The sequence below is a fragment of the Lutzomyia longipalpis genome, chromosome 1, assembly GCF_024334085.1.
Source record: "Lutzomyia longipalpis isolate SR_M1_2022 chromosome 1, ASM2433408v1".
Taxonomy (NCBI): Eukaryota; Metazoa; Arthropoda; class Insecta; order Diptera; family Psychodidae; genus Lutzomyia; species Lutzomyia longipalpis.
In genome coordinates, this window is record NC_074707.1 from 20,481,627 (window position 1) to 20,501,510 (window position 19,884).

Genomic DNA, 19,884 nt, shown 5'->3' on the forward strand with positions numbered 1-19,884 from the left:
CACACCTATGTAATAAGAACAAAGCTCTTGAAAACTATCTAACTTCTGAATGAGTATAAAAAATTAGGACAACAAAGTATCAATAGCTTTAAGCTTCCCTTAAGCTTAAAAGTGCTAACGTAGTTATAATACGAAGTTATATGCCTTAGATTACCATTGATGACCTCAGTATTTGACCAAAACGTAGAGAATTCAATGAAAAATGCTCAACTTTATTAAAATACAGCTGACTATGACAGTTCTCGGCAGTCACAGCGCAAATTCACATTCCATTTTAACACGAACAAATCAAACAAGCAATATAAAAATTATTATTATAGTTCTTATATATAATTTTATTCCCCTAAAATATCATAAACTATATCTTTTACAACTGTACTAAACAACAATTGCAAATGTGATGAAAACAAGCCACGTTGAACATTTTCAATTTAACTTTAAAAAATAATACCTTGCAGTATTAGACGGTATTGTGTCTGATTCATGTTTCCACATTCCAGGTAAATTTATTATTTGTTTTAATAAGTTTTTATTATTATATATTTTACAGTAAAATAGGAAGTTCTTAAACGGAGTGAAAAAGAAGAAAATGCAGTTTTAGCTATAAGAAATATTGTTCAAAAGCTGTATAAAGAAAGAAAGCAGAGGTTATGCCTCTCGTGATTTTTTAATACATAGTGCATTACCTGCATTATTCGTTTAAGATAATTTACAAGAAAATCTTGTTTTTTTCTCATTAATTGCCCATAGTTGGTACATTATGTACAGAAGTATACATAAGGTTTGTATGTGCGTGGCCAAATATAATTTTTTCACATTTAATTTTGCTTAAACGGAAGAGACTTACAAGGTGTTTATATTGATAAGAGCATGATTGAGTATATGGCTTCAGTGAGTAAAGTTATGCCACGTTGAACATACAACAAAAATTAACTAATAAATTAACACCGGTTGCAACCGTTGATTTTTTTAAATTTGTTAAAAAACTGTGAAAAAATTATAAATTTATTTATTTAATTTTCAATTTAAATTTCGATTCTAATTGAGATCTTCCTCAGGCTATCAAAATTAAAATTCAATTTAATCAACTGATACAGATCTAATCAAAATCAAAACGTCGCTGGATAAATAGGAAATGAAGAAAATTACTGAATTTTAATTTCCTTAAAATCTTTATTATTTTTAAATAAATTTTTCAGAGCCACACATTTGGAAGGATGCGACGCAACTCAACTAGACTCATCAAATTATCAATTATATTCTTTATTGCTGTTATCCTAATGGTAGTTCTGTACAAATCATTGTACGATGATTCAAGGCATTTACCCGTGAAAAAGGAAAGGATTCCTGAACACCCCAGGCATGGAGCCTTCTTCTCAGGTGCACCGAAAAATGTTAATAAGAAGAAAATTGATTGGCATGACTATGAAATGATTAAGGCAGACAGTGCTAGACAGGGTGTGGGTGAAAGAGGTTTAGCTGGTCTTGTTTCCGTTGAGGAGAATGATCTTAAGGAGTCAATGTACCGTGCCAATGGGTTCAATGCACTTTTGAGTGATAAAATATCAGTCAATAGGTCCGTTCCTGACATACGGCATCCAAAGTAAGTTTTCAAAATGTTTTAAAGAAATATTTTTTAAAAAAATTTAAACGATTCTTTGATTTTTTCAGGTGCAAGGAAAAGAAATATTACAGCGAACTCCCATCCGTCAGTGTAATTGTGCCATTTTATGAGGAACATTGGAGTACACTCCTACGAACCGCCTACAGTGTTCTCAATCGCTCACCCCCCGAATTAATTGCAGAAATAATTTTAGTGGACGATGGGAGTGAGAAAACCTTCCTCAAGGATCCCCTCGATCGCTTTGTTGAGTCAAAATTGCCAAAAGTAAAGGTACTGCACCTTCATGAGCGACAAGGATTGATCGGTGCACGCTTAGCAGGTGCCAAAAAAGCCACAGGTGATGTATTGGTCTTTCTGGATTCCCACACGGAGGCCAATGTGAATTGGTTGCCACCACTTTTGGATCCAATTGCGGAAAATTATCGCGTATGCACGTGCCCCTTTATTGATGTCATTGCACACGATACCTTTGAGTACAGGGCACAGGATGAGGGGGCTCGTGGGGCATTTGATTGGCAATTTCACTACAAAAGACTCCCACTCCTTGAGAAGGATAAAGCAAACCCCTCTGAACCCTTTGCCAGTCCCGTAATGGCAGGGGGACTCTTTGCAATTAGTACGAAATTCTTTTGGGAATTGGGTGGATATGATCCAGGATTGGATATTTGGGGTGGTGAGCAGTATGAGTTGAGTTTCAAGATTTGGCAATGTGGTGGGGCAATGTACGATATCCCTTGCTCGAGAGTTGGGCACGTCTATCGTGGTCCCATGGATGCCCGGCCTAATCCGAGAAAAGTTGACTTTGTATCACGAAACTACAAAAGGGTAGCCGAGGTGTGGATGGATGAATACAAGAATTACCTCTATGAGAGACGTCCAGAAAACTACAAAGGACTCGATCCTGGTGATCTGACGGAACAGAAGGCAGTCCGGGAGAGACTAAAGTGCAAACCATTCAAATGGTTCATGGAGGAGGTTGCATTTGATCTTATAAAGAAGTATCCGCCCGTGGAACCGGCAGACTATGCAAGTGGTGTCATTCAGAATGTTGGGAATCCCCATTTGTGCGTTGATACGCTCAATGCGGGGAATGGTGGAACATTTGGGCTCTTCCCATGTGCAGCAGATCACGTACGTCCACAGAAAAATCAATGGTGGGCCCTGTCGTGGCGTCAGGATTTGCGCCAGAAGCACGAGGAGTTCTGCTGGGATGTATCCAGCAGCGAAAAGAATGCTCCAATTCTTCTCTGGCACTGCCACACACAAGGGGGCAATCAATACTTTCGCTATGATCCTGTAAGACATTTTTTTTCTCTACAAAAATTGTCTTCAAACCTTAATAAAAAAAATCTATTTTCAGGTAAATCAATGGATCCTCCAGGGAGTCTATGAGAGATGCGTCGAAGGTGATCCAATTGAAAAGACGATCTTTGTTAATAAATGTGATGAGGATAATCTGAATATGAAGTGGAAATGGGGATATATTAATGAAACAGCGCTTGAATTGTGGGATGAAGAGAGAAAAAAGAATGATAAGAAACACTAAAAAGAAAATTCATGGCTCTCAAAAAAGTTCACAAAAGAAATTCCTGGACCCCAAAAAAGCTCACAAAAAACACGAATTATCAATAAAATTAAGTAATAGTATTCATAATAAGGGATTGAACAGTTTTTAACTTGCCAATTATTTTATAATTATACGTAATTCTATTGCAAAAAAAATGTTGTCTAGTCTTAAGAATCGATCATATCAGAATAAAGCTCAAAATTTATATATTGTAGAATTTTCCTTTTTTTTTTACCTTTTCTACTCCTTTTTAACACACTGACGACGGGTAAAATACTTCCCAAAGGTTTTTTACGCGACATGTAACAATTAGTCACTGGCGTCCAGAAATGTTACCCGGTGGGACCATAGTGTGCTTATGTTCTTCGCACGTTATCAGAAAATATTTATTTGAGAAGAATACTCACTTAAGTGAAACACAAATATTCTTTTAATATAAAATAATCGAAAACAAAACAATAAAAAAAGAATAATATTCATATTAAAATACAATTTAAATTTCAAAAATCTTTCTTTAAAATTTCACTATAACTGTTGTATGTTGAACATCAAATTCAAGCTCACAGAACAGTCAGAGGAATAGTTTAAATGGTATGATATTGGTGAAGAGAATTTTTTGGACATATTTGGCATTTTTTTCTCATTCCAACATAACCGCACTTTTATATTTACGTGGGAAAAAGTCAGATTTATGGGATAATTTCAGTGAAAATCTCTCAGACGAGTTTCCTTTTTGCTATTAAACATTACGTAGCATTTTTTTATCACAAAAATTAAATTGAGGTTATGTAAGAGGAAAATTTTCTTTTCGCAAAATATATAACCTAACTCACCTAAAGTTTTATGCAATGAAGATTTTCAGCTACAAAACACTTAAAATTAAATTTAAATGTAAATTTTCAGCTAGAACATTATTTTATAGCCTAAAGGGAAACTTCTGGAAGCTTTTCTTTGCTAATTTATTTCATAATTCTCACTTTTTTCGGGCACCAGAATAAAAAATTAGGTTATGTTGAAACGAGAAAATATACCAGATATGTCAAAAAAAATTGCTTCGCCATCCGTTCTGAACCATTTTGAGAATTTTCTAGCATTTACATTATTTTATATTAAAAATAAATGGTAATGATAACGTGAACGAGCAGGTTGATTTTTTTGTTCTAAAAATTCTGAAAACTTCATAATACATGTATTTAGCTAAAATCTTCTCTGTGACAGAGCAATTAAAGAAAACTAGAATATTCTAAATATCCTTCTACTTATTTCTTGTTTTCTTTTTAATTTTTGAAATTTTTTTTCCCCTGACATGATATTTTTCATATTTTTTCTTTATAGGATAATAGTATCTAAAAGAATGTTCTATTCGTTCTATTGTCAATGTCAAGATTAATAGAATGGAATATTCTAGATTTCCATTTTCTTGTCACATCAATCTCAAATCATTTCAAATTGATTCCAAATCATGTCAGAAATTTAATAAATAATAAATTTATTAATCATATATGAACACCTTACGAGTCAGCAATCAAAATTGGCTGAAAAAATGTTGGAGAAGTTTTCCTACCGGGTAAATGTCAAACGCAAAAAGAGTGGCAAATTGTTACAGCGTACAGAATTGAGAACTGTCAGTGGACGCCGATGTGCGTCAAGCCGTCCAGGATGTGTTAACCCGGATATGCCAATTTAAAAAAAAACAATTAAATATCTATATAATAAATAAAGGATTTCGTGTTTGTTCAGCTATGCATTTCCACACCGTTGGTCCAATCGCGATGAAATTTAGTATAGAGTCTACTGATACCAGGCGGTTTTCACCAATGACATTCATTTTCCACCCAGAACCCCCCTTCACATAGCCCCCATATAAAATTCATGCTTTTTTGACTACTTTTTGAATTTGGCGCCCTTTTTGGAACATTTTGTTGAAGAGAAAATTAGACGGATGCATTTCACAGCTATCCATCTCCCTCACACATTAAGTTTTTCGCAATTTTCTCGCGTTTTCCACCGAATTTTCCGACCAGAAGTAAGTTTTTGCAATCAGGAAGCGATGCCGCGTCGATTGGCATCATTGGTTTGAAAAGTTCGCGAAAATGCATTTCCAACATTTCCAGGAAAAAAAAAGTGCGTGTAAAATCCCCAACCGTCAAAAATTTCAAATTTTTAAACCCAACCGTCAAAATTCCCGCGGGCCTTAAATTTCGCACTGAGGGGCTCCCCGGGGACTCAGGAGCATCCGTAAGTATCAGAGCAACCCCAAAAACGTGTTTCGTGAGAAAAAATTGGCGGAAAAACAAGAAAAATCGCATTTTTGAAAAAGCAAAAAAAAGTTCGTTAAAGTTTAAATTTTTCACGCACACACTCAAAAAAAAAAAGTCACCTACACAAATGCCGAAATTTCAAAATTTCATAAATTGCATGAAATCTTTAATATTTTTCCGCAATCTTTAAACCCCCATTACCTGTGCTATATATATAATGACACTGAAATTAGCCGGAAGAAAAATTTTAGGGAATTTTCCAGTTTGCTCAATTTTTCTAAGAAAATCACGAAATTCACACACAATGTCCGATATTTTCGGTGATCTAATGGACAGAGCGCGGGCGGTTGTGCCACGATTGGAGACAAATCTCCATAAGGGACAAGCTGGAAGAATTGGAATTATTGGTGGTTCCGTGGAGTACACGGGAGCCCCATACTTTGCAGGAATTAGCGCCCTACGCGTTGGGGCGGATTTAGTGCACATTTTCTGTTGCCAATCAGCAGCAACGGTGATAAAATCATACAGCCCTGAATTAATTGTTCACCCAGTTCTTGACTTACCTTGTGCCATGGAGAAGATGGAAAAATGGCTGGACAGGTTGCATGTGCTGGTAATTGGTCCGGGTCTAGGACGTGATCATATTGTCCTGGAAAATGTTGCAGAGCTCATGAAGCATATTCGTCACAGTGGCATTAAAGTGAGTTAATTGTTAGGGATTCTTTTAATGCTACTCACCTTGATTAATTTATTTGATGCTTTACAGGTGATTTTTGATGCTGACGCCCTGCACCTTCTCACACTCGATCTCTCCCTTGTGCGTGATCTCAATGGGGCTATTTTAACCCCTAATGCCGTGGAATTCCGTAGGTTGTTTGGGGAAACAAAGTCCACAGTTGATTTGAAGGAGTTCATTGGGAAAAATGTCACTGTGCTCGAAAAGGGGCTCAGCGATAGGATTTATGATGTCACACTAACCAATCAAGTCTATCCCTTGCCTCCTGGAGGTTCCGCGAGACGTTGCGGTGGTCAGGGTGATCTTCTTGCTGGAGCTCTGGCAACATTCTACTGCTGGGCTCTCAACCACAAACAGGAAAACAATCCGGCATTGGTGGCATGTTTTGCAGCCAGCTTCCTCACAAAACACTGCAATGAGGAGGCTTTCCGGGAGAAAGGACGTGGAACATTGTGTGGCGATATGATTGAACAAATACCCAAAATTTTCCGCAAATATTTTGAGCATTTCTAAGGATATTTTTAAATGTTTATATGAATGTTTTTTAAATGTTTTTCAATGTTATGAATTAAATTGATGGGATGTGAAATCTTGTTGTTCATTACCAATGAGAAGTGACCACAAATCCAGCAAAAAACCCGTCCTCTCTCGCAAATCCTCAGACTTAGCCGTTTTTACAATTTAGCCCTCAATATATTTTTTTTATATTTATGTAATTTGCACACTGTAGCATCAACTACAGGAGCATTACAACATTTTTCTTTCCACACAAAAAATCTAAACAGGTGACATTGTGTATGTTTGAGGGAATTTAAATGAATGCTGTCCAATGGCAAAAATACTGGGAAGTAGACCTGCATTTGGGATAATGTTCCACGAAAGGCTCAATGTAACATTTTGATGACCCCTGCAAGGAAATAAGGAAAATGTTAATATTCAGATCAAATTCTTTTAAAGCTAAAGGAAGAACTTCCTACTTTAGGCCATTCCCATCGTCCCAGAAGTAATATTTGGTGTGCATATTGGAGAAATCCAACACAGCATTTTCTCCACGTAGAATAATCTTATCCCAGAGAACCACCTGATTGAGCTCATTCTCCGGTGTCTTGTACTCAGCAGTCAGGTAGAGGAATAACTGCTTTACATTCCAATTAAAGAGATTTGTGAGATCTGTGTGCAGGTCAAAGGTGAGATGTCCCAAATCACGAATTTCCCGGGATGAGCTGTAGTCTGGAACATTTTTCCTATGGAAATTCATTAAAAAGGGAGAAAATTAAAAGGATTTTCCCAGGATTTAAGAATTGGGGAAGGAGGGTTAGACTTACACGATGACTTTGTTAGCATTGATTACGGCTGTTGTGCGATAATCAAGGAAAACTGTTGATAAGAAGCAGCAGAACGTTAAGCAAGCTAGAACACTCAGCGAGTAGGCTAATATGGAATTTCCTCGAGTGAGAACTGTATGCATTTTAGCAGGATTTTGTCTACTATTTTCCTTTTTCAAGATGTTCACAAACCACGTCAGACGTTTTCGGCTTCAGGTGTTGTCAGAAGAAATGCAGCAGGGGCGTACTTAGAATTAAAGTTCAACGGGGGATCGTTTCTGATTAGCATGCTAAAATGTCAAATAAAACGTAAAAAAAGCTCCAGTTCGGTTAAAAATTAGTAAATTTGTTGAAATAGTAAAAAATAATTAATACTTGTGTTAAAGAAAGTGGAAAAAAATATTTAGATACGAGAGAAAACACTTTAGCTCCAAAAATCATTCCCTGAGTTCGTTCCTGATATGCGATGTTCCCAAATTGATACACATTTCAAAATGGCGCCAAAATTTAAACAAAAAGATCTATCAGAAGTATTCGAATTTTTATAGAATTTCTTCAAGCGGAAAATAAAGTTTTCCAGAATAGAAAACGATGCCTGGTTAAACTGCATTAGAAAATCGCGAAAAACAAGAGAAAATTGTGAAAACGAGATAGTGAGAGTGAGAGAAATGTAACTTTCTAACTTCTACCTATGTTCTCTTTCTCACCCGCATTCAAAACCGCCTCAATAAAGTATTTTTCGCGGAATGTCCTAAGATTATCCGTAGGACTTCATCTACTTCAACATAAACGCGGAAAGAATGTTTAGTGGGCGACCCTGTCAGCCAGAGAGTTCGGTTGTGTGTTTTATTTGATTGCACACAAATCGTTCCCAATTTAATGGATTTTAATTGATTCCCATAGTGCAATTGATAGCCAGAGACTCCATTTAGTGTACATCATGTGGTGCTGTGCGTAATTAAGTAGATCTGCGTGTGTGTGCTGTGGCAAAAAAGTAAAATCCGCAAGGAATTCCAAACTTCCTCCGCGCTTGGAATACCGTTTTTATCATCTTCAACCTCTCGCTGCGTGCGTACCACGAATTGTGTGAGAAATATCACGGAAAGACAATGTTTATGGATCGATTAGTAATTCGCGTGTAAACACACAGAGAATATTTGGGGAGGAGAAAAAGCAGAAAATTCCACAAGAAGACAGCATCCACCTGGACGTCGCAAGAGCAGGGAGCCCCCTGTAAGAAGCAGAGATGAATGTTTTTGGTGTCAATGGGTTGGGGATTAAGGAGCAGACAATCTGTAACCTCGAGAGGGGTACGATTGTAACGAAATTCTTCCCACGTCGGAAGCCGGAAAAGAAAACACTTATGCTGAGACGCGAAACTGGCCAGGTGAGCGAGAGACTCCTTTTCTTATTCTTATTCTCTCTTGTATTCTTTTGAGCCCCACCGAGGGGTCAATAACACTTGCAATGCGTTTCTTTTGTTGCTAACTTTGGGTGTCTGGGGGCATTTCCTTTTCATTTCCAGGTAATTTGGTACCCTATAACGGCTGAAAAGGACAACAGGAGCAGCTTTGAGGGGAGCCTGGAAATTCGGGATATCCGCGAAGTACGTGCAGGGCGAAATTCAAAGGAATTCGACAAATGGGCTGAGGAGAGTAAGAAAGCCGATCAGCAGACGTGCTTTGTGATCTTCTATGGCACAGAATTCAAGCTTCGTGCCCTGTCAGTGGCAGCACTGTACCAGCGTGAGCGCAACATGTGGATTTCCGGTCTACGGGACATGATGCATATGGTGAGCACATCATCATACCCACTGGTGGTGGAACGATGGCTTCGCAAAGAATTCTATTCCATGGAGAATGCACGAGAGACGCTCACGCTGAAGGAACTTAAATCCTTCCTGTCGAAAATTAATTGCAAAATTAGCACACAGAAGCTCAGTGAGTACTTCAGTGAGGTTGATCAGCGGAAGCGACACGAAATTGGCTTTGATGCCTTCACGAAGCTCTACCAGAAACTCATGCTGACACCCAATGTGCTGCAGGATTGCTTCGACCGCTCCTTCCCGTATTCGAAGAATGAGCAAATTGTAACACTTCAGGAATTCCAAAAGTTCCTCCTTGTGGAACAAGATGAACCCGAGGCCAATGACAAGGGATTCGTCTCAAATCTCATCAAGGACTTCATCCAGGATGTGCAGCGTGATGTTCAGGAGCCCTATCTTACTCTACCCGAGGTAAGTGCTTTATGTTGCTAACAATTCATCGATCGCTGGAGGCTCTCGGAGAGATAAGGAGAGAAAGTTTGTGGGGCCTCTAATGGGTTTTTATACCCGAGTGGTGCGTATTTTGATGAAGGGAAATACCTGCTCTCTGTTGATTTGCACGTACCACTCCCTCGGGGAATGTGACACTATTTTTTTCCACCAACAAACCATTGACAAGGGGAGCGTGGTGGAATGAACTCCAAAAGGGGAGAAATGTGATAGTAGAAAGCACGATAAGTCCTAATGATAGCGCTCATCCCATTTATATGCTGCTGCTGGTGTCTAATGAATCGCAGTGAATGTCCCTTTGTCATGCAAGAAGTTCCTCCAAAAAAATCCTTCATAATCCTCATTCAATTAATTCCTCAATTTAGGCAGCGATTATTTATTTAAATCTCTTCTAAACATTCACATTAATGCGTGAGAAAATTCGCAACAAAAAATCCCCAGTGTGGTTTATCTCATACGAAAGTAATAATAATTTGAGCTTCACGGTAAAAAAAAAGTCTTATCGCATTTACGCCTTTGTGGTGGACATACTGCAGAAGATATATAATTCATATCAATGAAATATAAAGAAGCAATTTATTGTAAAAAAAACAAACAGTAGTAGATAAATCGATAGAAGCTTCTTTGGTGGGAATTTGCACAGATTTATGGCAATTTTTTACACAAAAAGTACTTTTAGATTTTTTTTTACATTTACAAGAAAAGCTTCACGTTCGTTAACACGTAAAGAACCCACTTGACGTCTATAAATTATTTTGTTACACGACGTGTAAAAAATACTCTTGAACGTCGAAAAAGTTTACCCGGCTGGACTGTTTTCTTTTTATTAATTCTTTTTCTTTTAGAAATCAATAAGGTTATTCTAAAGACCTTTTGAAATTTAATAACAGACGTAGATTCTGTAAAAAAAAATGTGTTTTATTTTATTTTCTTACAAATTAAAAGTTTTGTCATAAGATTTTAACAGTTTGTATTTTTATAACGTTCTTTTGGAGCTTTGTTAACTCGTGGAAGACTTTGCTGGCCACCGTGGCCAATTCAATTTCCAAATCGTATTCAAATAAAATCTATTTTTTAACCTATCATTATAAATTTTTCTTTCATCAATATGTGTGGAAAAGTACAAATTCTTTAGATTCTTCGAAATAAAATTTGGAATTTTTTTTTCTTTTTAAAGAAAATTAAGATTAAAGTTTAAGGTTAGAAATATTGAAGCTTTAAATGTTAAAGAAAAACAAATTTTTAATTTTTCTAGAAAATCTTAAGTAAGATCTGTGATGGTTTCTGGAAAAGCAATTTTTCTTCTATAACACGACTCCGAAAAAGAATAAACTGTCATAATTCTACTATTTTTTTTCATAGAATTCCAAAAATATCGTTAGAAAATTAACCTAAAAAGAAATTTTGACAGGACAGACTCTGTATTGCCTTTAAAGTCGTTTGTATAAATTTATTTATTTCTCTACGTTCATTAAAACCACCAAGAAAATTTGTGCAATAAATAAACCTTTATGTTTAGAAAAAAATCAATAATTGCAAAAATAGCAAAAATATCATGATAACATAAAGAGAAAATTAGTAGTTAATAGACCAGCTGGGTAAATTTTTACGACGGGAGCCATATAATATTTTACGTGTGGTGTAAAAAAATAATTCCCACGTTGTATGTCAATCCTAAACGGATTGAAAGAGAATTATTACAAAGAAGAATCTTAATTTTCATAATAATAAAATATTAAATACGCCAAGAATAAACATAACTCGCGTGCTGAAGATTAATTTTATTTAAATAATCCCCCTTTTATTCGATTTGGCATTCCGCAAACATTTTTTTCCCACACACATCAAAAAAAATTCTCGTGGAATTTTGCAAATAGAGAAAATGAGCCCAAAATAATTGTGAGTGCGCGAATTAAAAATAACCACCCACACTGGGGATTTCTTGGAGTCACTGCGCGAAGGAGGAAGTTATGAGAGAATGCTTATTGGCGGCGGCAGGGACAGGGGGTAACAAATGAGATTTTAATTGCCAATTTAATGGGGGAATTTTTATTTGAACTTTTTCAAAGTTCGTGGACTACCTCTTTTCGCGCCATAATGAAATCTGGAATGGGAAGTGCAGTAATGTGTATCAGGACATGACGCGTCCACTGTCGCACTACTGGATATCTTCATCGCACAATACATATCTGACTGGTGATCAGTTCTCCAGTGATTCCTCCACGGAGGCCTATGCGAGAGCCCTACGAATGGGATGTAGGTGCATTGAGCTTGATTGCTGGGATGGGCCAGACAATATGCCGCTCATTTTCCATGGGCACACATTCACGTCGAAGATTAAATTTACGGATGTCATTAAGACAATTCGGGATCATGCCTTTGTAACGTCTGAGTATCCCGTGATTTTGTCAATTGAGCAGAATTGCTCCCTAAAGCAGCAACGAAATATGGCGGATGCCATGAGGGAGGTATTTAAGGACAACGATATGCTGTTGACGCAGCAAATTGACAAGGGAGAGCAGGAATTGCCATCACCGGAACAGCTGAAGAGGAAGATAATTTTGAAGCACAAAAAGCTGCCGGAAGGTGAGGAAAAGAATTCCATGACGGAGGAGGGTGAATGTGATTTGCGGAATAGTGAGAAGGAGGAGATTTTGTACATTCTCGACTTGGTGGATAGACGATGGGTACCACATAGATTTGCCCTGAGGCAGCATAAGTTGATGTACAGACCCGAACGGGAGGATGCACGCGATGAGGAGCCGGACTTTGAGAACCCCGTGCCAAAGCCCAAGGATAGTATTCACAACAATGAGTTGCATTTTGGGGAGAATTGGTTCCATGGGAAGCTCGAGGGTGGACGGGAGGAAGCTGAAATGCTCCTCAAGGCGTACAGTCATCTTGGCGATGGGACTTTCCTTGTGCGGGAGAGTGCAACATTTGTTGGGGACTATTGTCTATCCTTCTGGCGACGGGATCGCCCCAATCACTGTCGCATAAAGTTGAAGCATGAAAATGGAATGACGAAGTACTACCTTCTGGAGAATCTCCTCTTTGATTCCCTCTATTCCCTCATTATGCACTACCGTCAAAATGTCCTGCGAAGTGCTGAGTTTTCCATTACACTGAAAGAGCCAGTGCCACAGCCGAAGAAGCATGAAAATAAGGAGTGGTATCATCCCAATATGACACGGGAGCTAGCAGAGAAAGTCCTTTCGCAGCGACAGAATGATGGGACATTCCTTGTACGACCAAGTGATACGGATTCCAATACGTACGTTATCTCCTTTTGGGCACACAAGAAGATTAAACATTGTCGCATAACCGTTGATGGAAGACTCTACCTGGCCACAGGGACGCAATTTGAGAGTCTCGTCAGCTTGGTTAATTACTACGCAAAGAGCCCACTGTATAAGACAGTCAAACTCACTTATCCCATTACGCGGGAGATGCTGAAGCGTATGAGTAGCTCTATGATTGAACTTGGGGACTTTTTGGAGGATCCAATGGCCGATGGGACATCCAGCTACATGGACCCATCGTCGGTAGAGGAAAAAATCACCGTAAAAGCTCTCTTTGACTACAAAGCCCAGCGGGATGATGAGCTGTCCTTCTGTAAGCATGCAATCATTACGAATGTGAAGAAGAAGGAGAATGAAATGTGGTGGACTGGAGATTACGGAGGGAAGAAGCAACACTACTTCCCGGCAAACTATGTCACAGTCATTGAAACAACAGAAGGATGTTGCGATGAGAATGCTAATACAACGCACAAAGAGCTGGATGTCAATGGGGCAGTTGTTGAAATTGACACAGTTGACATTGTGGATCAGGAGCGTCCCATTCAGTACATCCTGCGCGTTCAGACTCCCTCAATGGATAAAGTGTTTGACATTGGATGCGAAAGTGAGGCTGTTGCAATTGAATGGATGGCCGCCATTAAGGAATCAGCCCAAAATGCCTCAGCTCTGGCGGATGAGCGAAGGAAGAAGGAGAAGAATTTGCGTGTAGCCAAGGAAATGTCCGATATGATTATCTACTTCCGGAGTGTGCCATTCAAGGAGGATCGTGATCTGCTCTTCTACGAAATGTGCAGCTTCTCCGAGACAAAGGCCGAGAAGTACTTCTTCCAGCAGCATCAGCAGCATTTTATCAAGTACCACCGAAAGTTAATTAGTCGCGTCTACCCAAAGGGTCAGCGTTTGGATTCATCGAATTTCAACCCCATTCCCTTCTGGAATATTGGAAGTCAAATGATTGCACTGAATTTCCAAACAGCCGATAAAATGATGCAAATTAATCAGGCGAAATTCCGCGATAATGGCGCCTGTGGGTACATCCTCAAACCGGATTTTATGTTTACGGATGTCTTTGATCCCAACATGCCCAATACACTGATTGGGGTTGAGGGGAAAACCATAAATATTCGCATTATTGGCGGAAGGCATCTCTTCAAGTCTGGACGCAATATTAATAGCCCACTAGTGGAGGTGGAGCTTCTTGGGGCCTCGTACGATGCTGGGGTTAAGCATAAGACGAAAGCAGTCGGTGAGTACTCATTTCATTCCTCTTCACTTTAATTTAAATTTAATTAATTTTATTAAGTATAGTTGATATTCCACTGTGATGTTTATGAAAAAAAATTATATTTTAAAAAGATTTTTAAAAATTGATAAAAAAAAGGTTTAGAAATTGAGGTTTATAAATCATTAGTTGTATAAAAATTACAGCTTTTGATGACAATTTGTATAATTCTAACGTTTGACGTTTCTTTTCTATAGTTTACTATTTTTACATTTAACGTTTCTTATCTAATATTCGACATTTTTATAATATTTTACGTTCATTTTCTATCGTTTGAAGGTTTATTTCTAATACATATTTGACTTCCGATCTTAATGTTTGACGTTTCTTTTCAAATATTTGACATTTCATTTCTAACGTTTGACTTTTTTAACATTTGAAATTCATTTTTTTATTTTTGATCAATTTTTTGATCTGGAATTAATATATTTTGACTTCTAATAAACAAAAATTTAAACTTCCTGTTTTAGGGTGTTTGAAATTGTATATCATAGAGTTCATTAAGCCCTTTAACCCTTACCCTATTGGCAGTTACTGCCATATGCAAATTAAAGAGAGATTTAAGGTGTTTTTAGGGTTAACCAATATTCCTATGGGCTAATGAACCTCTTTTATTGTAACAAGTAATTTAAAAACTACTTGTCCGATTTTGACTAAGCTGATTAATCAAACTTCTACTCATACTTAGGTTATTTTTTCATTGTGAAATACCAACTCCCATAACGTCTCCACTTTGTTTTTAATTTTTGGTTAATTTATTCAATTTTATTGTTTCAACAAATCTTAAGGTTTTTCCCGAAACATAAACATTCCCACGCGAACATTATTTTAATTATGCTTTAAGTGAAGAATTTAGCACATTAACGTGTGTATTAAACTGTGTGATTAATGAGAGAGAAAGAAGGGAGGTTTATTGATGCCAAATTCTTGCAAATTCTTAGCGGACAATGGCTTCAATCCAATCTGGAATGAGATTTGTGAGTTCCACGTGAAGAATCCACATTTTGCAATGCTGCGTTTTGAGGTGCAGGATGAGGATATGTTTGGGGAGCCCAACTTTATAGGACAGGCCGTCTTTTCGGTATTTCATTCAATTTTTTATTTATTTTCTTGAAGAGTGGGAAATTAATGATTTTTTTTTCTTTTAAGGTCAATGCAATTAAAAGTGGCTACAGGAGTGTGCCTTTGAGGAATAAATACAGCGAGGAGATCGAGCTTGCAGCCCTTCTGGTGCATATATCAATTAGGACTGGATAAATCTATATATTTTTGTAGTATTAGTTACATGATGGTGTCTTTCATTATTTTATCTCTTCATTAACATAAAAGTCTTGCAATTATTTTTTAAAAAACCTCCATTCTTGGATTTCATCTTCAATGTTAATCCACTAATGGGGTGTTTGTTTTTATGTATACAAAAAATGTCTCGTTATCAATAAAAAAGAGCCTCTAAATTGGCTTTAAAATTTAATAAAAAATAAATCTTTTCTCTCAAAACGTCCGTTACATTTAATTTTTTTTTAATCCGAACTCTAGCCACGAGAGGGCAGAACATTCGTTGTTTTATGTGATTTATGTGCGACTTTTGACGGAAAGTTTTCTCTGGGTGAAAATATAGTTTTTCTGCTAATCCCACAAACAGAAGAGAGTGTAAATCACATAAATTGTTGTCCAGGAGATGTAGAGGAGTTGTGAAGAGGAAGGCAGCAATGGAAATACCCATTCAAGTGGCTGTACGCGTCTTCCCCAATAACTACAGCAGCCAGACGAGCGTGGTGCAAATTTCGCAGATAAATCAACCTGCGGTGGTAGAGGAGAATGGAAACTTCCGGGAAATGCTCACATCGGGGTTGGTGCAGGTGGCGGGACACACATTCCCCGTGGCGCACGCCTTGCCGCTAAATTGCAGTCAGGAGGATGTTTTCCGTCGTACAATGCTGCCATTGATTGGGATTCTACTTGAAGGCTATGACACAAGCGTCGTATCCTACGGACAAGTTGGAACGGGGAAGACGTACACGCTCTTTGGACCAGGCTTGGATTGTGTGCACAGCGAAACGGAACAAGGGATTGTTCAGCGATCCATCCGGGAGATTTTCACGCAACTTTCGGCACTTCGTGATAGGAGTTTTATGGTGAATGTTGGTTGGGTGGAGATTTGCGGTGAGGATATAATTAAGGATCTCCTGGATGCGGGAAATGTGCCATGTAGGAGTGTTGGGGAGGCATTTGAGTGGCTGAAACGGGGACTTGGACACAAATCCGGCAGAAGTTCTCACAGCATCTTTACGGTCACATTGGAACAGCAATGGGTATCACCGGAAGGACTCATTCAGCATCGACTCTCAACTGCGAGTTTCTGCGATCTCTGCGGCACAGATAGGATGTACGTGCTGAATAGCATGAATCAGCATTTGAGCATCCCAAAGGATCTTCGGCTGCAAACTCTGGAGGATATTGTGACATCCCTAACGGATCCAAGTGTTGTTCTCTACAATAACAATGTGCCATATCATCGGACAAATTTGACGACTCTTCTGAAAGATTCCTTCGGTGGGAGAGCTCAGACGCTGCTTCTGCTCACTATCTCCGCCCATGAGGAGCACACCAACGAAACAATACAAAATCTTCAATTTGCCTTCAAGGCACAGTGTGTTCGGAATTACGTTGTAATGAATACCTTTTCGGATAATAACACCCCATTTACTGTGGGCGGTGTGCAGGAAAATCTGACGGATCATGTGGATACATTTGGGTTACAATTTGCAGCTTCGCAGTGGTTTAAGTTGGTCTCCAATGCAGAGGGTTTGCTCAATAAACTCGTGGCTAATTCGAGTTTGTCGCAGCAGGAAAGAGAGCAAATTGAGGAGTGGCTATTCCTAAAAGCAGAATGTGAGGAATGCCTCAGTTCTGGAGAGCTAAACATGAACAACCAGAGACTTCTGGGACCTATTCAAGTAAGAACTTCTTCATTAATCAACGACCAGTTAATTTTCTTTTAAATGAAATAATAATTAAATATATTTATTAGGAGACTGATGAACCAGAGGAAACGAGTGATCAAGAGGAGGCGTCATACCAGCACAACACAGACAGTGATTCCGAATCCCATCGTCCTGATCTCGAGGAGAAAATTGACAATCTCATGGGAGATTTCAAAGTGAAGACTGATGCTCTTGTGAAGGAGTGCTACCAGGAATTTCTTCGCTCACACCCAAAAGCTGTCTTTGATAGTGCTGACACATTCCCAGATGCAATGCGCAATGATTCCCCACTGGAGCGTCATGGAAGGCGAAAATCCATTCAACCAGGTCACAGCCTAAGTAGCATTGAAATAGCAATGTTAAATCGTGTTGCAAGTCGTGAGCAAATGGTTCCAAAGGATGATGTTCAAGTCGATCTACCCCCAAGGAATACACAGAGGGATATCCTGGTGAAGAAAGTCCAGAAAGTAGAGACAGATTTGGAAGCAACACGGCGACAGATGAAGGAGCTGGAGCAAACAATCTCATTGACTGAAGAATTAATTGAAGATCTGAAGAAAAATAATGAAACCCGTACAATGGCGAAGCAGAGATTCAACAAGGAAAAAACCAAGTTGGAAACAAAGTATGAAAAGGCGAAGAAGCAACTATCAAAGGCAGTTGCAAATGGGAAGGATCGGACAGAAATTGAAAGGCTGAGTGCCAGAACGGGACATTTGGAGAAGCGTTTGCAGGATTTGGTGTCTATTAAACAAATTGCGGGAGAGAGTAAGCAGAGAGTGAAGAAGTTAGAGCAATCGCTTAAGGTATCTCTGAAGCAGTTGGAGGCGCTTCAAAAGGAAGTAAAGAATCACAGGAAGACAAAAGAAACCCTTGAGGGTGAGCTGAAGGAGATGGATTCAAAGAATCCATCGGAAGTAACTGCTATAGTTCACAGTGATGGACAAATTGAGGAGAAGAGCAACAATCTTCGTGCTGTGACGGCCAGAATAAGCCATCTAAATCATATTTTGCAGGAAAAGTCGGAGACATTGGAAAAATTCGGCACCGGTGTGGAAAATAATCCCCTGAGGCATGAAATAAGGAATTTGAGGAGAACACGGGATCATTTGTTGGAGCAAAGGATGAGCTTAGATAAAAAGCTGAAAAAAGATAAAATTCTAACGTACACGGAAGAAAGGAAACTTCTTACGTACGATGAGGCAATAGAAGCCATTGATACGACAATTGAACTGAAGAATGAACTAATCTGTGGCAGGAAGAGTGTAGACATGACAGAACGTATGGATAGGGAGAAAGGAGAGCAACTTCTAATGGCACGACTGAATAAATTGTCCGAAGATGAAATGCGAACACTTCTCTATAAATACTTCCTGAAAGTTATTGATCTCCGTGAGTCATCGAGAAAGTTGGAAGTGCAGCTGGTGACTCTCGAAAAGGAACGCGACGCATGGGAATGGCGTGAACGTGTTCTCATCAATGCTGTCCGTCAGGCAAGACTTGAGGGTGAGAAGCACGCTGTTTTGCTGCAGCGACAGCATGAATCGAAGCTCACATTGATGCTACGTCATCTTAATGAGACAAGCACCAATTCAACCCTAACGGATCACTTCCCATCGCACTACTACGATCCAGATGGGCATCATCTGAAGAATGCACTACCACTCAAGGCAAAAGACATGGATCTATGTCCACTGCCCAATGATGGGCAGCTCAGCAAGTACAAGCCACTTGATAAGTTGAAGGAGAAGGAACGTGAGAGTAAGAATAAACTCCTGGCCAAGTTTCAAGTCCTTACCCGCTATCATGGGAAGACATCACAGGAGTCTCCAATTCCCACCCAAAATCTCAAGCAACTCCAATCTCCAACGGTTCCTGCTACAAAAGTTACGCGGGAGAAAAATAAACTCATCATACAGCAGGACAATGCTCGACGACAGTGAATCTTTGTTGTGATATCCTGTGCTACATCCTTTTGATTCTCTCTTAGCTGACAATCATTTTTATTGTACCTATATTCCACTTAATATGGTGTGATTTTTTTCCAACTAATGTGAATTGAGGAATCATGAAACCAACTCTCTTAAACTCCCAAAATCCCAAGGATTCGTTTTGAAGTTTTGTGACGTTCTTGAAAGGAATAATTAAAGGAACATAAAGGAGGACTTGGAAGTAGTGGTTGCCTCATTCCTTAGTGGAAGTATTACTTAATCCTTTTTCTGAATATTTTTTCTTGATAAAGAATTTAATAAACTTTGCTCAAATATATTAAATTGGTTGTTTCCTTTCTCCGTGAATCATAGCAGTTTAAGGAGGGGCTCAGGAATACCTTCAAGAGGGCACTAAGGGCTCCTTTTTCTTATCCGGAACTTCTCTGGATCAGATGGATCAGAAGTCTTCAGCTCATAAAATGTTGTAGCCTCAGTGTAGTCATTACATTTGTGAAACATGTAAGGCCTTGGCCAGTATAGGCGGTATGCTGGGGTCTTTGAAGACTCATACACAGCTCACATATACCTCAACATAAT

The 19,884-nt window shown here is 38.6% G+C and overlaps 5 protein-coding genes across 5 annotated transcripts; 4 read left to right on the top strand and 1 right to left on the bottom strand.

The window, feature by feature from the left end:
• Positions 1–234: 234 nt before the first annotated feature.
• On the top strand, positions 235–3,408 carry LOC129796793 (N-acetylgalactosaminyltransferase 6-like). Its single transcript, XM_055838878.1, has 4 exons — positions 235–500; positions 1,200–1,603; positions 1,672–2,920; positions 2,985–3,408. Exons 2-4 carry the CDS (start codon positions 1,218–1,220, stop codon positions 3,168–3,170), a joined length of 1,821 nt encoding a protein of 606 aa, XP_055694853.1. The 5' UTR covers positions 235–500; positions 1,200–1,217; the 3' UTR covers positions 3,171–3,408.
• A 2,236-nt stretch (positions 3,409–5,644) lies between these two features.
• On the top strand, positions 5,645–6,777 carry LOC129796849 (ATP-dependent (S)-NAD(P)H-hydrate dehydratase). Its single transcript, XM_055838965.1, has 2 exons — positions 5,645–6,152; positions 6,219–6,777. Exons 1-2 carry the CDS (start codon positions 5,670–5,672, stop codon positions 6,699–6,701), a joined length of 966 nt encoding a protein of 321 aa, XP_055694940.1. The 5' UTR covers positions 5,645–5,669; the 3' UTR covers positions 6,702–6,777.
• LOC129796884 (signal peptidase complex subunit 3) lies at positions 6,768–8,315 on the bottom strand. Its single transcript, XM_055839016.1, has 3 exons — positions 7,514–8,315; positions 7,166–7,432; positions 6,768–7,095 (listed from the first exon to the last, which is right to left on the bottom strand). The coding sequence occupies exons 1-3, from the start codon at positions 7,654–7,656 to the stop codon at positions 6,966–6,968; spliced, it is 540 nt and encodes a 179-aa protein (XP_055694991.1). The 5' UTR covers positions 7,657–8,315; the 3' UTR covers positions 6,768–6,965.
• Positions 8,316–8,759: 444 nt separating this feature from the next.
• On the top strand, positions 8,760–15,854 carry LOC129796609 (1-phosphatidylinositol 4,5-bisphosphate phosphodiesterase gamma-1). Its single transcript, XM_055838696.1, has 5 exons — positions 8,760–8,900; positions 9,039–9,749; positions 11,858–14,336; positions 15,314–15,453; positions 15,522–15,854. The coding sequence occupies exons 1-5, from the start codon at positions 8,760–8,762 to the stop codon at positions 15,627–15,629; spliced, it is 3,579 nt and encodes a 1,192-aa protein (XP_055694671.1). The 3' UTR covers positions 15,630–15,854.
• Positions 15,855–15,925: 71 nt separating this feature from the next.
• Positions 15,926–19,629, top strand: LOC129796770 (kinesin-like protein costa). The gene is made up of 2 exons (XM_055838840.1): positions 15,926–17,329; positions 17,404–19,629. The coding sequence occupies exons 1-2, from the start codon at positions 16,082–16,084 to the stop codon at positions 19,297–19,299; spliced, it is 3,144 nt and encodes a 1,047-aa protein (XP_055694815.1). The 5' UTR covers positions 15,926–16,081; the 3' UTR covers positions 19,300–19,629.
• Positions 19,630–19,884: the final 255 nt, after the last annotated feature.

What these genes read in the sequence shown, in the direction of transcription:
- LOC129796793 (XM_055838878.1), top strand. Translation starts at nt 1,218, where the DNA reads ATGCGACGCAACTCAACTAGACTCATCAAATTATCAATTATATTCTTT. An exon ending in CCTGACATACGGCATCCAAA is followed by an intron (nt 1,604 to 1,671) that starts GTAAGTTTTCAA and finishes TGATTTTTTCAG; the next exon opens with GTGCAAGGAAAAGAAATATT. An exon ending in AATACTTTCGCTATGATCCT is followed by an intron (nt 2,921 to 2,984) that starts GTAAGACATTTT and finishes ATCTATTTTCAG; the next exon opens with GTAAATCAATGGATCCTCCA.
- LOC129796770 (XM_055838840.1), top strand. Translation starts at nt 16,082, where the DNA reads ATGGAAATACCCATTCAAGTGGCTGTACGCGTCTTCCCCAATAACTAC. An exon ending in GACTTCTGGGACCTATTCAA is followed by an intron (nt 17,330 to 17,403) that starts GTAAGAACTTCT and finishes TATATTTATTAG; the next exon opens with GAGACTGATGAACCAGAGGA.
- LOC129796849 (XM_055838965.1), top strand. Translation starts at nt 5,670, where the DNA reads ATGACACTGAAATTAGCCGGAAGAAAAATTTTAGGGAATTTTCCAGTT. An exon ending in TTCGTCACAGTGGCATTAAA is followed by an intron (nt 6,153 to 6,218) that starts GTGAGTTAATTG and finishes GATGCTTTACAG; the next exon opens with GTGATTTTTGATGCTGACGC.
- LOC129796609 (XM_055838696.1), top strand. Translation starts at nt 8,760, where the DNA reads ATGAATGTTTTTGGTGTCAATGGGTTGGGGATTAAGGAGCAGACAATC. An exon ending in CCTATCTTACTCTACCCGAG is followed by an intron (nt 9,750 to 11,857) that starts GTAAGTGCTTTA and finishes ACTTTTTCAAAG; the next exon opens with TTCGTGGACTACCTCTTTTC. An exon ending in GCATAAGACGAAAGCAGTCG is followed by an intron (nt 14,337 to 15,313) that starts GTGAGTACTCAT and finishes GCAAATTCTTAG; the next exon opens with CGGACAATGGCTTCAATCCA.
- LOC129796884 (XM_055839016.1), bottom strand. Translation starts at nt 7,656, where the DNA reads ATGCATACAGTTCTCACTCGAGGAAATTCCATATTAGCCTACTCGCTG. An exon ending in AATGCTAACAAAGTCATCGT is followed by an intron (nt 7,433 to 7,513) that starts GTAAGTCTAACC and finishes GAATTTCCATAG; the next exon opens with GAAAAATGTTCCAGACTACA. An exon ending in GACGATGGGAATGGCCTAAA is followed by an intron (nt 7,096 to 7,165) that starts GTAGGAAGTTCT and finishes ATTTCCTTGCAG; the next exon opens with GGGTCATCAAAATGTTACAT.